Source organism: Panicum virgatum, chromosome 2K, assembly GCF_016808335.1.
Source record: "Panicum virgatum strain AP13 chromosome 2K, P.virgatum_v5, whole genome shotgun sequence".
Classification (NCBI taxonomy): Eukaryota; Viridiplantae; Streptophyta; class Magnoliopsida; order Poales; family Poaceae; genus Panicum; species Panicum virgatum.
The window spans coordinates 57538677-57555992 of NC_053137.1; the positions used below are offsets into that span (position 1 = coordinate 57538677).

The following is a 17316-nucleotide window of genomic DNA, read 5'->3' on the forward strand; positions in this document are numbered from 1 at the left end:
TAGTAGAAAATTAGATGAACATTAGATAGGAAGTTACTTATTTTTTGACGGAAAACAGGACCATAAAATCTGACTCGGTCAGATGAACAAATACTAAGGAAATGACATGCTTTATTTGGAGCCTTTAACAAACAATCACCGCGTTCGGCAGGCTGGAGCTGGAGGCTGGAGCTGGAGTGGTGTGAGAAAAAAAACACTATTACCTGGCTGGTGGCTGGAGGCTGGAGTAGTGTGAGAGGGAATTACTGTAGGGCTGGAGCCCTACTCACCAGCCGAACACGGTGAATATGTTACAACTTACAAGCCTTGATCGGTTGATCCCCTTTGTGGGGTCTCCCCAAAACGAAGGAAGACTAAACACAATATCCCACACTACTTGGAAGGCCAGCAGCCTGACAACATAAGACAGTTTTATATTAACACTGAGATACAATTGGGAGACCATCAGCCTGACATTGTGCTAGCACAGGAACTTGACGACGATAACAGAGATGTCGTCCTTGCTCTTCCGGTTCACGGCCTGCTCTGTCAGGTGTTTCGCGGCCGCCTGCGCATCCTTGAAGTCCTTGATCTCATCCACAGCCTCCTGGTTTGACATCACCTGCACATGTGCCATTCTTGCATTACGATCATCACTGGAAATGGTAAGCACAATGTCAAGTGACCTAGGCACTTAGCAACTCATCCATAATGCAAATGCTACTGAAGAATTAGACGAATCACAGTCTGCATGCTTAACAAATTTAATGGCTTAATTTCACGACAAGTGTTGCTGATACAAGGTCCACATAAGTTGCATCCAGAATCAAATTATATCTCTCATGATGTATGCACAGGCATACAACGTTACACGGAGAGTTAGCAGAATACACCATGTTGCAGGTTAACCCCATAAATCCAGTAGGAACAATCTGTGTGAGATTCATATTCATTACCTTCCATAAGCCATCGCTTGCTAGAATCAGAAAATCAGAATTTTCAGTGATAGTTTCGTCAACTACATATGGTTCAGAGCTGAGGTGCTTCTTCAAGCTCCGGTCTCCAAATGCCCTCGCAACAGCCAGCTGCCCATCAACACGTGGTACATCACCTGCAATGCAAGCAAACAAGTTTCAGATTGAACTCCACAGATCAAGATTATATGCATGCCACTATAACATAAAAGAAGTTGTTATTAGCTGGTCAGCACAGGTGACATCCTCAAGCAGTTAATGAACGAATTCCGTAAGTCATCAGAAAACATCTGATTGGGAAACTCAAGTCGTGATGAGAAAGTTTTACTAAACATACAGTTCAATGGAAGGCAATGATGAGATATCATTCACCTGGTAGGTTTGATACGAAGCCACCCTTTTTCTCGATCGTTTGTCGCTCCATGTTTGGTTCATGGTCAACTGAAAGCTGCTCTGCCACACCATTTTTGCTAATAACTGCACGTGAATCCCCAACATTTGCAACCACTAGCTTCACGGACTTGTCACTTCCTATTAAGATGGCAGTAACAGCTGTGGAGCCTCCTCTTCCCAACTCTGATGCATTCTCCAATATTTTCTCATCGGTAAGTTGGTACGCTTTTTCGATAGCAGTTTTTGGGTCACTCAAGAATTCTGGCTGAGGAGGCAGCATTCAATAAAATAGTCAGCACGATTGTGACTTAAACTGCACTATACCAACTTACTTATACGTCAAGTCATCTGCTTTCTTGCTCCTAATATGGCTGTAGCATGAAAATTGTAGGTTGCAGAGCTACCATCATTCCCAGTATATACACATTTTCAACCTACACTAAACACTCTTTTTTATCATTTAATAGAAAACAATCAGCATTTGGCACATCACTAACAGAAATTATTCATGCCGCGTTAAGTCATTATCTTCATTCCCTCAACATATAGGTCATAAGTATGAAGCTACCATATACAAACACTTGAAACAGAATGGATAAATACTAACATCATTTGAAAATTCTATCAAATGGAAGATACAATTGACATTATTAAGAGTCTAGAAAGATTAAAAAAAAAGGTAACTGAAGTGGAATATTACCTCACTCACGATGTTATCGAAAAGATGGGACCGCAGGAAGTCTGGAACAGTGTGTCCCAGGTGACCATCAAATATTGCAAACAAACCCAAATCATGTTCACCCACTTGCCGGTACTCTGCCACTAGATAGTCCTCCATTGGATGATTAGATTTCCCCTTCACTAGATGGTAACCATGCTTGACTCGCTTGCCTGATAACTTTGTCTTGCCTTTCCCTGTTTCTGGTCCTGATGAACTAAAAGCATCTTTGACCTGACAAAAAAATGCATACTCCCATGTCAAATTGTACTGTATCAACACAACATTAAGCAGAGCACATAAAACGAGCATGTTCAGGACATCCAACCCATGCATGAAAACATGATACCAGCAGAGTACACATAGCCTAGCAGTAAGCGTAATTCCACATATCCAATTCTTGTAAAATTCGGTCCATTCTGATCCTGGTCTATTTGTTTCTGGTAAACTATAGATTTTACTTTGTTTCAAGCAAACTGCAAACAATATATAGCCACGATGTAGCATCCAGATTCCATAGAACATATTTACATGACAAAGCTAAATAAATGCTTAGGCGCACCCATAGGCATGTCAACTTAACTATCTCCATCACCCAGTGTTAACAAGCTCTTTTAATTCTTAAAATAGTTTGGAAATAACCAGGACCACAGTCTGACAAATGTTCTCCAAATTAAAATAGTAGGTAAACAAGTTCCAAATGATGCAAACAAAGTAGGAAATCCATACAAACAAGCAAAGATACATAAGCTTTGACTAATAGCTTTTGCTCTGCTATTAGGGTCAAGTGGCAACAGATTGAAAAGCTCTGTCTGACGTGCATTATATGCTTTCATTTCACTTTGGCTACAAACAGTACAAGGAATTTTTTTCCCTTTTAACCACTAACAAAATGATGAAACACAAATCAGAACTCCAACATTTTCACAAATTTTATAGCCTTTTGGCTTTGCCACAAGAAAATTACACCTTCCACTTTTAACCTTCTGTTATTCTGATTGCACTTTATTCCAGAGCACCAGCCCTCAAAATCATATCCCTTAAAACAAACTTCTCTTTAACACAAAAACTAACCAGCTTCACGCAGATTGCCAATTTCACTCTTTTAGGTGATGCTGCTGAACCAAAAAAATTTTTTTGCCTCTTTTTACTTCAAATATCATCAATAAATACAGTATATCATCAATCCAACCATTCAAGAAGTGAAACTATGACTCCAATGTAAGATGCACCTAAAACCCCGATTCCAGGGCATGGCTCCAGTGAGTCCCCCAACTATTGGATCATCATCGCTCCAAATTTTCTCATGAAAATCTAAGGTGTGTTTGGCAGCATAGTTTGGCAGAGCTCCTAGAGCTGATTCTATGACGACTCCAGCAGGAGCTCTGCCAAACAGTTTTCCAGAGACAAGTGATTCTCTGTTTATTCTGTAAAGTGATTCTCCATCCTAATTTTAAGAGCTTATGCTAGAGAATAAAAGAGAACTATTTTTAGATATAGAATCACTTCTCAGACAATCAGAGAATCAGGATCACCCTAATGAATCGGTCAGTTGACCCTCTCAAGTCTCGGCACCCCATACCTTGGTGCAAGGACCAGAAAAGGAAGCTTACGCAACAATGATAAACCTAACTCTCAATATAGCAAAACCAGGAGACAATCAATAAGCAAGGAAAAGGGATGCCATAAGCGAAAGAAGCAACAATCCTCCTCCTCTTCGATTTCTTATTACCTTGTCCTTCACCTTGTGGTAGATTTCCTTGCCAGCCATTGGTCTCCTACCCGAAAGCCCCGAGATTCAGAGCTACTGCCCTGAGGTAGCAGAAGAAGAAATGGGTTTCTTGGGATTCAGTTCCCCTTCACTCACTCCTTCCTTCGATCCCGCCCACCAAAACTGGTCGTTTCTTGGATCAGCTTGGGGTCAATGATAATATTTTATAGGTTTATAATTGAAGGAGGTGGGTTGGTGGTGGTGGCCTGGTGGGGGCTGCTGGACTGTATGAAGCGAGAGGAGCGAGGCGGCTGGATCTTGGATCGTCGGTTGACCTGAGGTTGGAGCTGGCCGGCTGGGGCAGATTGGGACCAAGGTTTTCGAAACCCTCGGTAACCGGTCCGGTTTTACCGGTTAAATCGGACCGGCCCGATTTGTGAACTGGCTGATATGAAACCGGCCATAATTCAAAATTCAAATTTGAATTCAAAAAAATGAAAAAATTCCAGAAAATTCCTAAAAATACTACACGGTGCGAAGAATCTAATGATGTAAAATTTTCTCAAAAATTCGTTCATTGAGCCTAGTTTGAGGAATTTTGAAGTAAATTCAAAAAAGAAAAAAAACACGAAGGCCCATTAAGGCCCATGGTGGCCTGCATGCTTAGATAGGGTTCTCTGTCACAGGGGGGTCGCACCCAACATTCATTGCCTATCCGCCCGCATCCGCCCGCTGTCCGCCACCCCGCCGTCCCCCAGGAGGCGACCGGCGCCCGCGGCCGGTTAGCCGTCCTACGAGCCCGGTTGGCCGCTCGGTTTGGCCGGCTTACCGGCGCCCCCCCCCCCGGATCCGGCGCATACCGGTGCGCGTGGCCGGCTTACCGGTCGGGAGGAGCGGTATACTGGTCGGTGTCGCCGGTTACCGACCCGACCGGGAGAGAAGGTAAGAGCTCAAAATTTTTGAGTAGAATGCTTGGTTAGGGCATATTTAGGTGTATGATTTAGAATATTAGATGATTTATTTTAGGATTTAGGTTACATTTAGGTGTATGGCTGAAAAGTTATAGGTTTTAAGTAAGATTTAGGTGTACTAATTTAGGATTTAGGTAAGATTTAGGTGTAGGATTTAGGATTCTATTTATCTGATTGAGATGTTTTTGTTGTCCATTTATGCAGGTAGAAAATGTCTGGGAGAGATAGAGATGTTGTATGGGAACATGGTGAAAATCTTTATCCCGGATGGAGATGCAACTATTGTCGTACGCAGAAAGGAGGAGGTGGTGCAACAAGATTGAAGCAACATTTAGCTCACCGCGGGGCGGAGGTGGTCCATTGCAGGAATGTGCCACCTGATGTGCGGGACTTCTTTCAGCGTGAGTTGGATAGGGCAAAGAAGGCAACTGCTGACCGGGCCCGAGAGAGGTTGAGACGGGAGAAGGCTGCAGCGGAGGGAAACTATCCCGGTGATGAAGAAGATGAGGAGGCTCAGGTGCAGCGTGCCATAGATCTATCGAGAGCGGAAGCAGAGTTCTGATGGGGGTTGAACAGAGAGGAGGTGCATATGAGCGTGGAGGGGTAGTGGTTCGACGAGGGGGAATGTTATGCAGAGGATGTTTCGAAGGTCGACTTCGCAGAGGGAGAGTCCTGGGGTGGAGGACTATAACTTGGCAGCTGGTGGGAGAAGAGGAATGACGCAACCAAGAATTGATACTGGCTCCTGGACGCAGAAGGGTAAGAACGCAAAGGAAGCTATTGATAAAGCTTGGTCAAAGTTTTTCCATATTGCAGGAGTACCTGGAAGACAGGCTGACAGTCCATACTTTATCAGCGCGGTCAGAGAGACACAGAAGTGGGGTAAGTTTTCTTTCATTGCAATGATACCTATGAGCTTCCATTCTTGTATCTCATGATTTTCATATGGTTGCAGGTGAAGGTATCGCATCACCCACTGGACGGGATATTGATGGCAAGTACCTTGATCAGAATGAGCAAGACTTGAAGACGAGGTACGTAAAGTTTCAGAAAGACTGGCCCTTATTTGGCATCACGTTGATGTGTGATTCATGGACTGGTCCGACGAGGATGAGTGTGATCAAATTTTTGATATATTGCAATGGGGTCATGTAGTTCCATAAGTCTATTGATGCGACTGGAAAAACTCAAGATGCTGCATATTTGATCAAGGTAGTCCCTAAACATGTTCCATTGACATTGTGTATGTTTTGTCATGTTACTAAACAATATGTCTTCCATTGCCGGACATTCGAAAGGTGGTGGAAGAGATTGGACCGGAGAATGTCGTGCACGTAGTCACCGACAACGGCTCGAACTACAAAAAAGCATGCAAGGAACTACTAAGTGACGTGTATGATCACATAGCTTGGACACCTTGTCTAGCACACACCGTCAATTTGATGTTGAAGGATATAGCTCGAAGGCCTGAGCATGGTGTTATCATCAAGCAGTGTAAGCGAATTTCAAATTGGTTACACAATCATGGTCAGTTGAATACAATGATGAGGAATGCAATCGGTGGTGAGTTGGTCAAGTGGAATGCACAAGAAACTTAATAAGCTTGTCTATGTCAACTACAACCTTCGTCTCCGACTTGAGGAGGTCTCCGGCCCACTTATGCGTGTAGAAGGTGATTTCATTGACCAGCTGGCCCATCTTTCTTTCTATGATGAGAAAAATCCGGTGCGGGAATGGATGGAATATGGTAGATCTAACTGGGCTCCAGTTCTGGACGAGGATGATGATGACGGCGACATCCCTCTCCCATCCCATATTGTCAGAGATCAAATAAACATGTCAGATCTACGTGAGGCTACGGGGAATGATTCCATCAGCGATTGGGCACGTCAAAATATAGGTGACACTCACCTAGGGAAGAGAAAGTTGCAGAAGGGGCCTAAGAAGGGTGACCCGAAGCGTCGAAAAGGCAAAGAAACAGCAAAACCAGTGAGCAGCGACACCGAGACTGATGATGGCAAAGGTGAGCGTAGTCCTCCGTATCAGGAGTCCAAGGATAGCAGCTCGGCCGATGATGGTGATGATGGTGACGGTGCTGATCCTGATGCTAGAGGTGGTGGTAGTGGTGCTCATGCTGCTGCTGGTGGTAGTGGTGGTGCTCGTGGTGTTCGTTTCACATGTATACATTGTAGATATATATAGACACATATTTCTGACTATGAGTATTGACTACTAATTATGAAATTTGGTTGATTGCAGGGGAGACTCAGTTCACACATGCTACTCAGGACACCGACCATGGAGTACCGCACTCGCAGAGGAGAACTGGTGGACCGACGGACTATGACAGTCCACAACACTCTTCTTCCTCCTACAGCGATTCCAGGCACTCTTTTCACTACCCCATTCCTGACATCAGCATGCAGCCACCGACGAGATGGGTGTACGAATGGGAAGACCCCCATTTTTATACTATGTTAGTTCAGGAATGGCAGACAACATCGGCGTGGACGGGCCAAACTTGGCAACACTACAAGGCTGAGCTGCTTAGAGTGCGAGGTATCGCTTTGATGTCCACCGCCGAATACCAAACCGCGTCCCAAATGGGGGTCTTCCCATTCCTACGTTGAACTTTCATTTTATGTGTATGTGTGTATGACTCTGTATTTGTATGCACGCTTATTACTATTGTATTTGTATGCATGATTATAAATTATTGCTTTGGTAAGGTCATTTACATTAAAATGTGCATAGCTAATGCTGAAATTTCCTTTTATTTCACACCGGGGATCCATTTTTTAAGCGCCGGAAAATTTCTCGAAACGACCGGTATACCGGCCAAACCGACCGGTATACCAGAATAATCGGCCGGTATTCATCTAGTAACCGGACCGTCCAATGCACTGGTATACCGGCCAAACCGGCCGGTAAAGCGGTCTATCCGGCCGGTATACCGGTCAGAACCGTTTCAACGGGGATATTTGAATTCAAATCTCCATTTGGCCGGTTCCGACCGGTTACCGGACTAACCGGTCCGGTAAGCCGGAACCGGAGCCCGGCGGTTAGGCCGGACCGGTCGGATAATTTAACCCTGATTGGGACACGGACATGACGAGTGGGGACAAGAGGGAGAGGGGGCAAAAAGCTACTGGTTCCTGCTGTCTACGGTCTACCTTGGCTGTGTTTAGATCCACAAAAATCTGGTAGAAAAAGTCACGTCGGGCACTGTAGTATACTGTAGCACTTTTCGTTTATTTGTGGTAAATATTGTCTTATTATAGGCTAACTGGGCTCAAAAGATTCGTCTGGCAACGTACATCAAAACTATGCAATTAGTTTTTTTATTTACCTACATTTAGTACTCCATGCATGTGTCATTTGCTATATTTAATGTTTCGATGTGATGGAAAGTTTGGAAAGTTTGGAGGAATTGGAGGGAAGTGAACACAGCCCTTGCCATGTTTCACACTCCGCAGGATCGCCTGCAAAAAGCAAGATGATAGATGTGGATGGATATGGATTTCAGGTCTCAGGAATACGTAGTACCCGATTTGGCATCTGAAATCTGGAGTTTCACATAGATACTTCAACAGCTGTCAGCTGAGAGCATTTTTTTTGTGAAGAAAATTAGATTAGTGATCAATTTTTGTAATTAGTTAATTAGTGATTAATCTCGAAAAGACCACCTCGGAGGACCATCCCGAAGGGACCATACCGAAGGGGCATGTCCCTTCAGCCTTCTTGGTCTTGTATATAAACAAAATTTTCTCATCAATCAATACAACAGATCAATCATTCATTCAATCTCTTTCTCTCTTTCTACTTTCACTTTCATTCTCAACACGTTATCAGGCACGGTAGTTTCTCCACTGGGCAACACACGAAGACAAAAGCCTATTCACTAGAATTCGCCGAGTTCCAACGGCCGCACGACTTTTCGCACCCTGAACGCAAGAAGAAGAAGTCCACTGCAGACACTTGGAGTTCCTGCAAGAAGACGGCAACAAGGCCAGAGAGCGACTCGCCGACAACGCAAGAACATCACCGGAATTCCTCACCGGACTTCCTCGCCGTAGTCCCTGCAACAAGACGGCCTCACGCTCCCTGGGTATGGACTCCACTGACCATCAATTTCTTGCACTTGGAGACGGTTTCCTCGTCTTCCCTCTCATCGTCTGCTCTATTCGTCGCCATCGAGGTCGCCGTTTCCGTGGTGTTCGCGGCCACCGCTCCTCCAATGGCCACCCTCACCATCGGAGCCCAGGCCATCGGCCTGCTCCTATGGTGCCTCCACCAGGCTATCAGCCCGGTACTTCGACTCCTGCCGCATCGGCCTCGAGTAGCACCAGTGACTCCTCCGAGCGCACAGGGACGGCGACGCCGCCATACATGACCGGCATCGTTGACGAGAGGAACGTCGTCGCGCCGTCACCGGCGACGTCCGGGAACGCCGGTTTTGGCCTTCATGCCGGCCCCTGCGCCAACGGCGGCGGCACCACCATGGCGACACACCCAAGCTTCATCGTCGGAACACGGGCAGCTCATTGGGGCGCTCCGCCCTTCTACAACTCCAACGGCCCCTCCACGATTGCCGCATCAGCGACATCGGGGGCGCCAGGATCTCCATCCGCGGCGGCCGCACCTTCCTCGACATCCGCGGCCTCCTCACCCGCACGCACCCTCGGCCGTGTGGCGGCCACGGACCGCAGGCCAGGGATCCGGCGCGGCACGTGGGACCCAGCCGCGCTGGGCCTCTCCTCCGACACCTAATGGCCGGCGGAGGCCGGATGCCGGTCGGCGGCCGGCGCATGAAGGGGCGGCACGGACAAGAAGAAAGGGGAGAAGAAGAGGTGGCGCGCGCATGGCGCGCGGCACTTCATGCCTGCCGGCGGCGGCAGCACCAAGGGGCGCCGCGCGGGGTGCCCACTGGGTGGCGGCGGCGAATCGGCAAAGGGGTGGCGACGGTTTGCAGGGGAGGCGGCGGTTTGGGTGGAACCCTAACTGCCCCTCTGCCCTATAGCCGAGCCGGGTTTGGGCCCCTGGCAAGCCGCCCACAGCAGGCCGGGCCGAACGGGCCAGGCCAAACTCCCGCAAGCCGCGCCAATAGGCCAAGCCAAGCCGCCTGCAGGCGGCCCAAGCCGCATCCGGAAATCTTATACATCTTCCACAAAATTTTTTTCTTCCCCACCTTCCAGTGTTTGAGATTCGTGCAAACTATTCCACCCGTTAGATCTTCTCAACCATATCCTTCTTCCTCCTTTCTTCTTCCTCCGCGCGCTGCCGCCGCCTTGCCTGCCGCGCGCGGCTGCCTACTACTGCGCGCATGGGTGCTGTGCCCTGCTCCGCGTGCAGCATGCTGCTTGCGCCGTCTGCTGCTGCTGCGCGCATGGCTGCTGCGCCCCGCTGCGCATGCTGCCGCTGCGCGCCGCTCCTGGCCGCCGTGGTCTACTGGGGTGCGCGGCCGCTGCTCCGCCGCGCCTGCTTGCCTGCGCGGGAGCGCCACCGCCGGCGCTGGAGCCGGAGAGGAAGGGGGTGACCGGAGTTTTTTCTCTCAAAAATTGTTGATGCAAGTTGATAAATGTTGAATCAACTATATTCAAATGTTGAAATAGTTTGTAAAAGATGTTGAATGTAGTATTTCAAAATGTTGAAGTATTCTTCAAAAAATGTTGAATCTAATTTGAGCCTAATGGGCTTTATAGATACATTGATTATTCATCTTCCAGAAGTTATACAGGGATCCCCAGCCGCCCCCTCCCCCTCTCCTTTGCAAAATTGCAATAAGGCCCCTAGAACTTTATCTATTCATGCTTTTAGATATTTCAGTTCTGTATATTTTTATTTGAGGCCTTAGATTGTTCTGTTTTAGTCCTTTGACTATTCTGAATTTGCACAATTGTTGTAAATATCTATCTAAACCATCAGGTTCGGATTCTAAGTATCATTGTAATATAAATATTAAGATTAGCACAATAATTGTATATATATTTGATCCGCAGATCTCACATTGGTTATGCAAATATTATTTGAACAATCTTTTGATGTGCTATTTAATTTATTTGTATCATTACAAATTTAGCACTTAATTTACACTCTACATCATGTAGAGATATGCAAAATTGAAACTAAGGTATATAAATCCGAAATTTTTGGAAAACATAAGGTAATGGAGACCTAGGCATCGGCTGCGATAAATTCTTTAAGAATTTATTTGCTCTGAGACCATGCTTTTAGGCAGCAAGTTACTTGTCCATTACTAAAGGTCTACATCTTATGATGATTATCTATAATGTGTATATCCAAAATAGTCTATACGATTAAATTTGTATATATTAAGACTATCAAGTCATTTATTCCCGCAAAAATATTATAAAATAGTTACACTATTCAAATCATTATACCTTAAACTATAATTCAATTCAAGAATCATCTTAATTTCATTATTTTGCATAAATTTAAGACATATAAATTTTATTTTATCACAGTAAATTAATCATATACATGATCTTTCATGTTGAAAAATGGCTCATCTAATCAATAAGGATTTCACTAAACTACAGTTGATAGTCACAACTATCTGTCATGGGCTATACATGTCAAAATATTGCTAGCAAGCAAAGGTTTTATTGACAGCATCAATGAACCTATACACAAGCCCATATTTTAGATATAACCAAATATATAACATCATATTTCTTGAGACATCATCATTACCCATATCTCAAGATATTGGACAAGGATTCATTCAAACTTTGAGTTGCACTCAAAGAATATTATGATTAACATTGGGCAGTCATTTTTCCAGAAGCATGGTGGAAACAGTCCCTACTTCACCTTATGAACTTCAAATCTATCGCAGAATAAAATTCTGCTGTGCCCAAAATTTATTGCAAGTTTCAGTTTGTGATCAAATTATAGATAATGCAGAAATAATCAAAAAGACATTATCTATATTTTTCCTTTCAAATAGGTGATTGCATCAGCAATACCATCGGCACAATTATGCCAAATATTCTGATCTCATAAATGACCTATTATAGGTAGAAAAATATGATGCACTCCTAACAAAGGACCATCAACTATGCCCCACAGGGCTCAGCACTACTATCAGAAAATAAATACAATGATCAGAATATCAAAATGAAATTTGGTGGCATGAAATTCAAAATGAATTTCAAGAAAACACCAAGAAATATCACAAATATAAGATCCTAACAAAGACAAAAGTATTTTTAGAAAAATACTCAACATGACAACTTTCAAGTTTGTCAAACGTTGTGATTGTCACAATCACATCACTAAAAATGCAACATTGCTAGACATTTGATTGACTTATTCTTGAAATCTGTTGGTAAACAAGTTCAAGGAAACAAGTTTGAAACACACTTCAATACTCTACCTATTAACATCAGTTGCTCCAAGATGTTCCTACGGAACAACAAAAAGATGTTCTACTGAACAAAATAATGAGGAGATCCCACCACATGGAACAACCTATTGAGCACTAACGATATGGTCTGGAATTTCCATTCAACGACATATTTGGAGAAAACTTAATCTCCATAGTTCCCAGCAACTTGATACCTAGCCATATTCATATTGCGTCGTAAATATTTGTTGTCAAGGATTATCCCACATGAACAATCCAAATGAAGAAGGAATCTATTTAGTGGACATGGTCCCACTAATATTATACTTAGAGAAATTAAATACTTCCAAACTCTCACAAAGAGCAAAGAAAATTTCACACAAATCACATCATGCGATATTGTGATTATTGGTTTTGGTCGAGCCATATTAATCCTCTCTATTGAATTATAGAAATATCCGTCACAATGGTTTCTATGTGGAAACATATAATGACAACAATGATGAATATCAATTCATCACAGAAATAACTAATATATCAAGCAAATGCTTGAAAGAATTCCTTCAGTACATCAAACTCATAAAAATATTGCGTACAAGATAATTTTTAGAATCTTGATATTATCAAGATAAGGCATCATCGCCTTAGTCATCCTAAAATTTGGATGGCATAAAAATTATCAACAATTCAATTGGTCACCACATAAATAATTCATAATTTTTCCAAATCTTCAGTTATGTGCACCACATGTGCGACGAGAAAATTAATCTTAAGACCCTCTTATCTTAATATCAAGGCTGGACCGCTACAATTTCTTGAAACTCATTCAAGGAGAAATTCGTGGTCAATTCATCCATTAGCCGGACCATATTGGTACTCATGGTACTTATTGATGAATCAACTAGACGGTCCCATATGTGTTTGTTATCCATATAAAAAAAGCATGCCTCTACATGATTCATTGCTCAAATTATCAAATTAAGAGCACATTATCCGGAACACCTAATTAAATCCATCAACATTGATAATGCCGCTAAATTCTCCTCAAAAGCCTTCAATTATTATTGTATGGCTCTAGTCATTAATGTGGAATATTTTTATATCACATATACATACACAAAATAGATTAGCCAAATCTCTTATCAAGAAATTAATTGACAAATCATTATCGAAGAATTGCAAATCACCAACATCATGTTGGCATCATTCGGTCTTACAGATCATAATTCAAATTCATCTTACTACAATCATAACGGCACCCTCCCGTTGCAGTAATTACGTGGAATCTGGCATCAGCCAAATATTTTCCATCTGCATGTCAGTTATGTTTTACAAATACCGATATCACCACCGCAACATACATCCATGGGCGTTGAGGATCCATACAAGATATTTATCCGTCATTCATAAAATATCTTGGATCACTCATAAGTGATTTATTCATTCATTTAGAAGCCCGTATGATGATTACATTTTGAAGAAAATTCTAGGCATTAAAGGGAGATTAATACCACACATAGAGAATGCCCGAAATTATAAAGTATAAAAGAGTGTTATCACATTCGATCCTCATACCACATATTCACAAAGAATATTTGAACCAATAGTTCAGAACATATTATATTTGCAATACATTGCAAATAACCTGCCAAATGCATTTACTCATCAAAAGTGTCATCAAATAATATTCCTACAAGTAAAGTGCCAAAAAGAAGTGAAATGTCACTCAACTCCCATAAGAGGGGGAGAAGTATGGTCACAAACTAGGAATACAGCTTATTACAAGCATCCGCGGGAATACGAGGAGATATCCTCCAAGACAGTAAATGCAAATCAACATCATGAATATTGTTAGACACTTTATTTATGGATTTATTCGAATCCAAAGCCTATGAATGTTCTGCATTCAAAAGCCCAGTATATGTGCACGTAATTTAGACACTGGGTCGTGGAACACCCTAATTCTATGTTCGTGGAAAATGACTGTCGTGGTGTGCAAACTCACAGCCGGGTGGCGTAGTGCACCCGCCTAAACCCAGAGGGTGAGTACTCGGGGGTTAGCTAGGATTAGTCCAATCTAGATGCAAGAATGCGATGAACACAGAGGGTTTAGAGTGGTTCGGGCCGCCGGAGCGTAATACCCTACGCCCACTGTGTGTTGTATTGCTTGTGCTCTCAAGAGGTTGAGAACGGAATTGTTCGGAGTGAATCCGAGCCTGTGTTGTGAGAGTGTCCAGCCCCGGGTCGGCCTTCCCTTGGCCTTGGAGAGTCTAGAGTGTGCAGCGAGCGCCTCCCTTTTATATCTCAAGGGAGGCGCGTACATGGCCGTTGAGTCCCCGACAGGTGGGCCCAACGATGTAGTATAAAATAACATATTGTACATACATTATGGCGTTGCATGCGACGGATATCTCATTTCTGGATTTCCTTGCTCTGCCCATGGGAATCTTCCGTCCGGCATAGCCATGCCCTGTCTTGTCGAAACGGCGCCATGCCCGTTCGTGAAGAAAATTAGATTAGTGATCAATTTTTGTAATTAGTTAATTAGTGATTAATCCCGAAAGGACCACCTCGAAGGGCTATCCCGAAGGGGCCATACCGAAGGGACATGTCTCTTCGGCCTCTTTGTCCTTGTATATAAACAGAATTTTCTCATCAATCAATACAACAGATCAATCATTCCTTCAATCTCTTTCTCTCTTTCTACTTTCATTCTCCACAATTTTATCGCCTTAGTGACGATTTAGCTCAATCATGTCATGGTACAGATTAGGATATCTTTTGCGAGGGACAAGAAATCTGACTCCTCTCCATAAATCCTACAGTGGAAATGCAAATACAGGTAGCTGGACGCTTTGGTTTTCTTTAGTCACGAAAAAGAACATTATCCCCTCATAAGTCGTGATACATAAATGAGCCGTGGTGCGCATACCAGTACATTCTTATTCTTACTAGAAAACTTTGCTAGAAGAAACTAAATTCATAGTTCATACAATTTGTACTGGGGACATCATATTCAGTAGAGCATTTCAAATATTTTAGGATGTACCTTTTCCCTAAGAAACTATATCAATTTTTACCGGCTTCTCGAACTAGTTGAAATAACCTTCCGCCACGGGGAGTTCAAAGTTCTGAAAACAGTTTGCCGACCCTTTTTGCGAATTTATTGATTCAAGATACTGTTTTGTTCTCGCATCATTGATGCTTCGCACAGAGATTTACGTAGAAAGGAAGTAAGTGGTTGTCGGTACCCTGCAGCTGGGGTACCCACTCCTACTGTGTCAAGACTCGCGTAGTTATCCGTAACTACGCCATAAGGAGCTGAGCAGCCGGACCTCTGGGGTCCGCCTCCATCTCACCGGACCAACGGTCCCGGACCCGCTTCCCGCTCGGGGACGGGTCCGGTGTCACCACGTGTCCCAGAGGTGGAAATGCTCAGCACCTGTGGCCGCGGACCCGGACCCCCGCAGGTGGGTCCGGGACCTCCACGTGCCTATCCGGACCCCCGTGAGCTCTCGGCTCAGCTAGTTGCTCGGGAGGGGTCCGCAGCTGCCACGTGTCACACAGACGCGGGTGCGGGCGTAGGCCTTCCGCTAGAAGCTCCCTCACCCACCCGCATTAAGTGCGAGTGGTTGAGGCGGGCTCTGCTGCCTCTGGGAACAGGGCAGCTTTTGTCAGTCCACACTGTGGATCGCCAGTTTCCGAGGCGGCTCGTCAGTTACCAAGACAAGCATTAAAGACTCAGCGCCGTGCGTATGGGCGACGAGTCATGATGACCAGCTACTGACTGGAGCAACAGTGCACGCTGCTACAGTGACTGAGTCAGTAGTTCGGCGCTTCATCATTACCTCGACGCGCGGCTGCAGAGTCTAGACTCTACTCTGACAAGACAGCTCAAGACCATCCCTGGTCAGAAACTACGCACGGAAGCCGACGACAAGATCTCCGGATCTGAGGCATTGAAGGCCAAAGTGTAATTTATAATACATCGCCGGGTCCACATGTCGGGGCCCCGCTCAGTGTACGTGCTCCCCTTGGACATATAAAAGGGAGAGCACGCCCGCTAGAACACAGATAGACACAGACTCACGTTGGACTCAGCACCAGAGACGCCAAGGCTCTCTCGAGACTAAGGCAATACAACACACAGTGGACGTAGGGTATTACGCTCCGGCGGCCCGAACCACTCTAAACCTGCTGTGTTCATCGTGTTTCTTCCAGCAAGATCGAACTAGTCCTAGCTAACCCCCGAGTACTCACCCTCTGGGCTTAGGCGGGTGCATTCCGCCACCCGGCTGTGGTTTGCCACACCACGACATTTGGCGCACCAGGTAGGGGGAGCTTTAGCTAGTTTTATTTCATCTCTTTCTCATCGCCATGGTTCGTATGGTTGAGCACTCCCACCACGACGATGACGTGGAGATGACGGAGGGTGTGGCGTCATCCGCGCCACGCGCCTCTAGTCTTCCTGTGCCAGGGGCAACCGTGCCCGTGGAGCAGCCACCGTCGGCAGCGGCGCGCGCTGCACGTTGGCGAGAGTCAGGGCGCCCGTCAAGGCCCCCTCACAAGCTGCGAGTGGCGGAGCGACAAATCACAGCTCACAGCATACCTTGCTCATGTGAGGAAGCCCGCTCCGGCGGAAAGCCGACTCCGGTCGCACCAAGCCCGCTCCGGCGGAAAGCCGACTCCAGTCGCACCAAGCCCGCTCCGGCGGAAAGACGACTCCGGTCGCACCAAGCCCGCTCCGGCGGAAAGTTGACTCCTGTCGTACCAAGCCGACTCTGGTGGCTCTCTCCGACGTTAAGCCGACTCCGGTCGCACCTCCGACTCTACATCCCTGTAAGTCCTACCCTTAGAGGCCCAGCAGGGAATAAAACATTTTCCTTTATAACTAGGTAGTACTTCCGTGTGATCCAGTCCGGTGAGCCTCCCCCGTGGAGGGGTCCGGACCTCTGCAAACCAGGTTCAGGGAAGCGTACTCACCTTCCGGGGAGGTCAGGAGCCGTGTAGCCGCTTAGCCTGGTTCCGTACCCTAAGCCTGCATGCTCTACCTCCCTAGGGCGAGTTCCGTAGTACCTACGACTAGGGGCCCGGAGGTCCGGACAGCTCCGGTCTCATAAACCCGTATTCTGGCTTACATCGCACATCTCATGTACATCTAGTTATAAAGAAAAAGTTTATTCTCAGTTCGTCTCTAAGGA

At 45.3% G+C, this 17316-nt stretch overlaps 1 protein-coding gene across 1 annotated transcript; it reads right to left on the minus strand.

Annotated features, from left to right (window-relative positions):
- Window positions 1–2: 2 nt before the first annotated feature.
- Window positions 3–4131, minus strand: LOC120688992 (probable protein phosphatase 2C 62). Its single transcript, XM_039971338.1, has 5 exons — window positions 3797–4131; window positions 2047–2298; window positions 1326–1611; window positions 936–1090; window positions 3–601 (listed from the first exon to the last, which is right to left on the minus strand). Exons 1-5 carry the CDS (start codon window positions 3833–3835, stop codon window positions 461–463), a joined length of 873 nt encoding a protein of 290 aa, XP_039827272.1. The 5' UTR covers window positions 3836–4131; the 3' UTR covers window positions 3–460.
- Between the last annotated feature and the right edge of the window lie 13185 nt (window positions 4132–17316).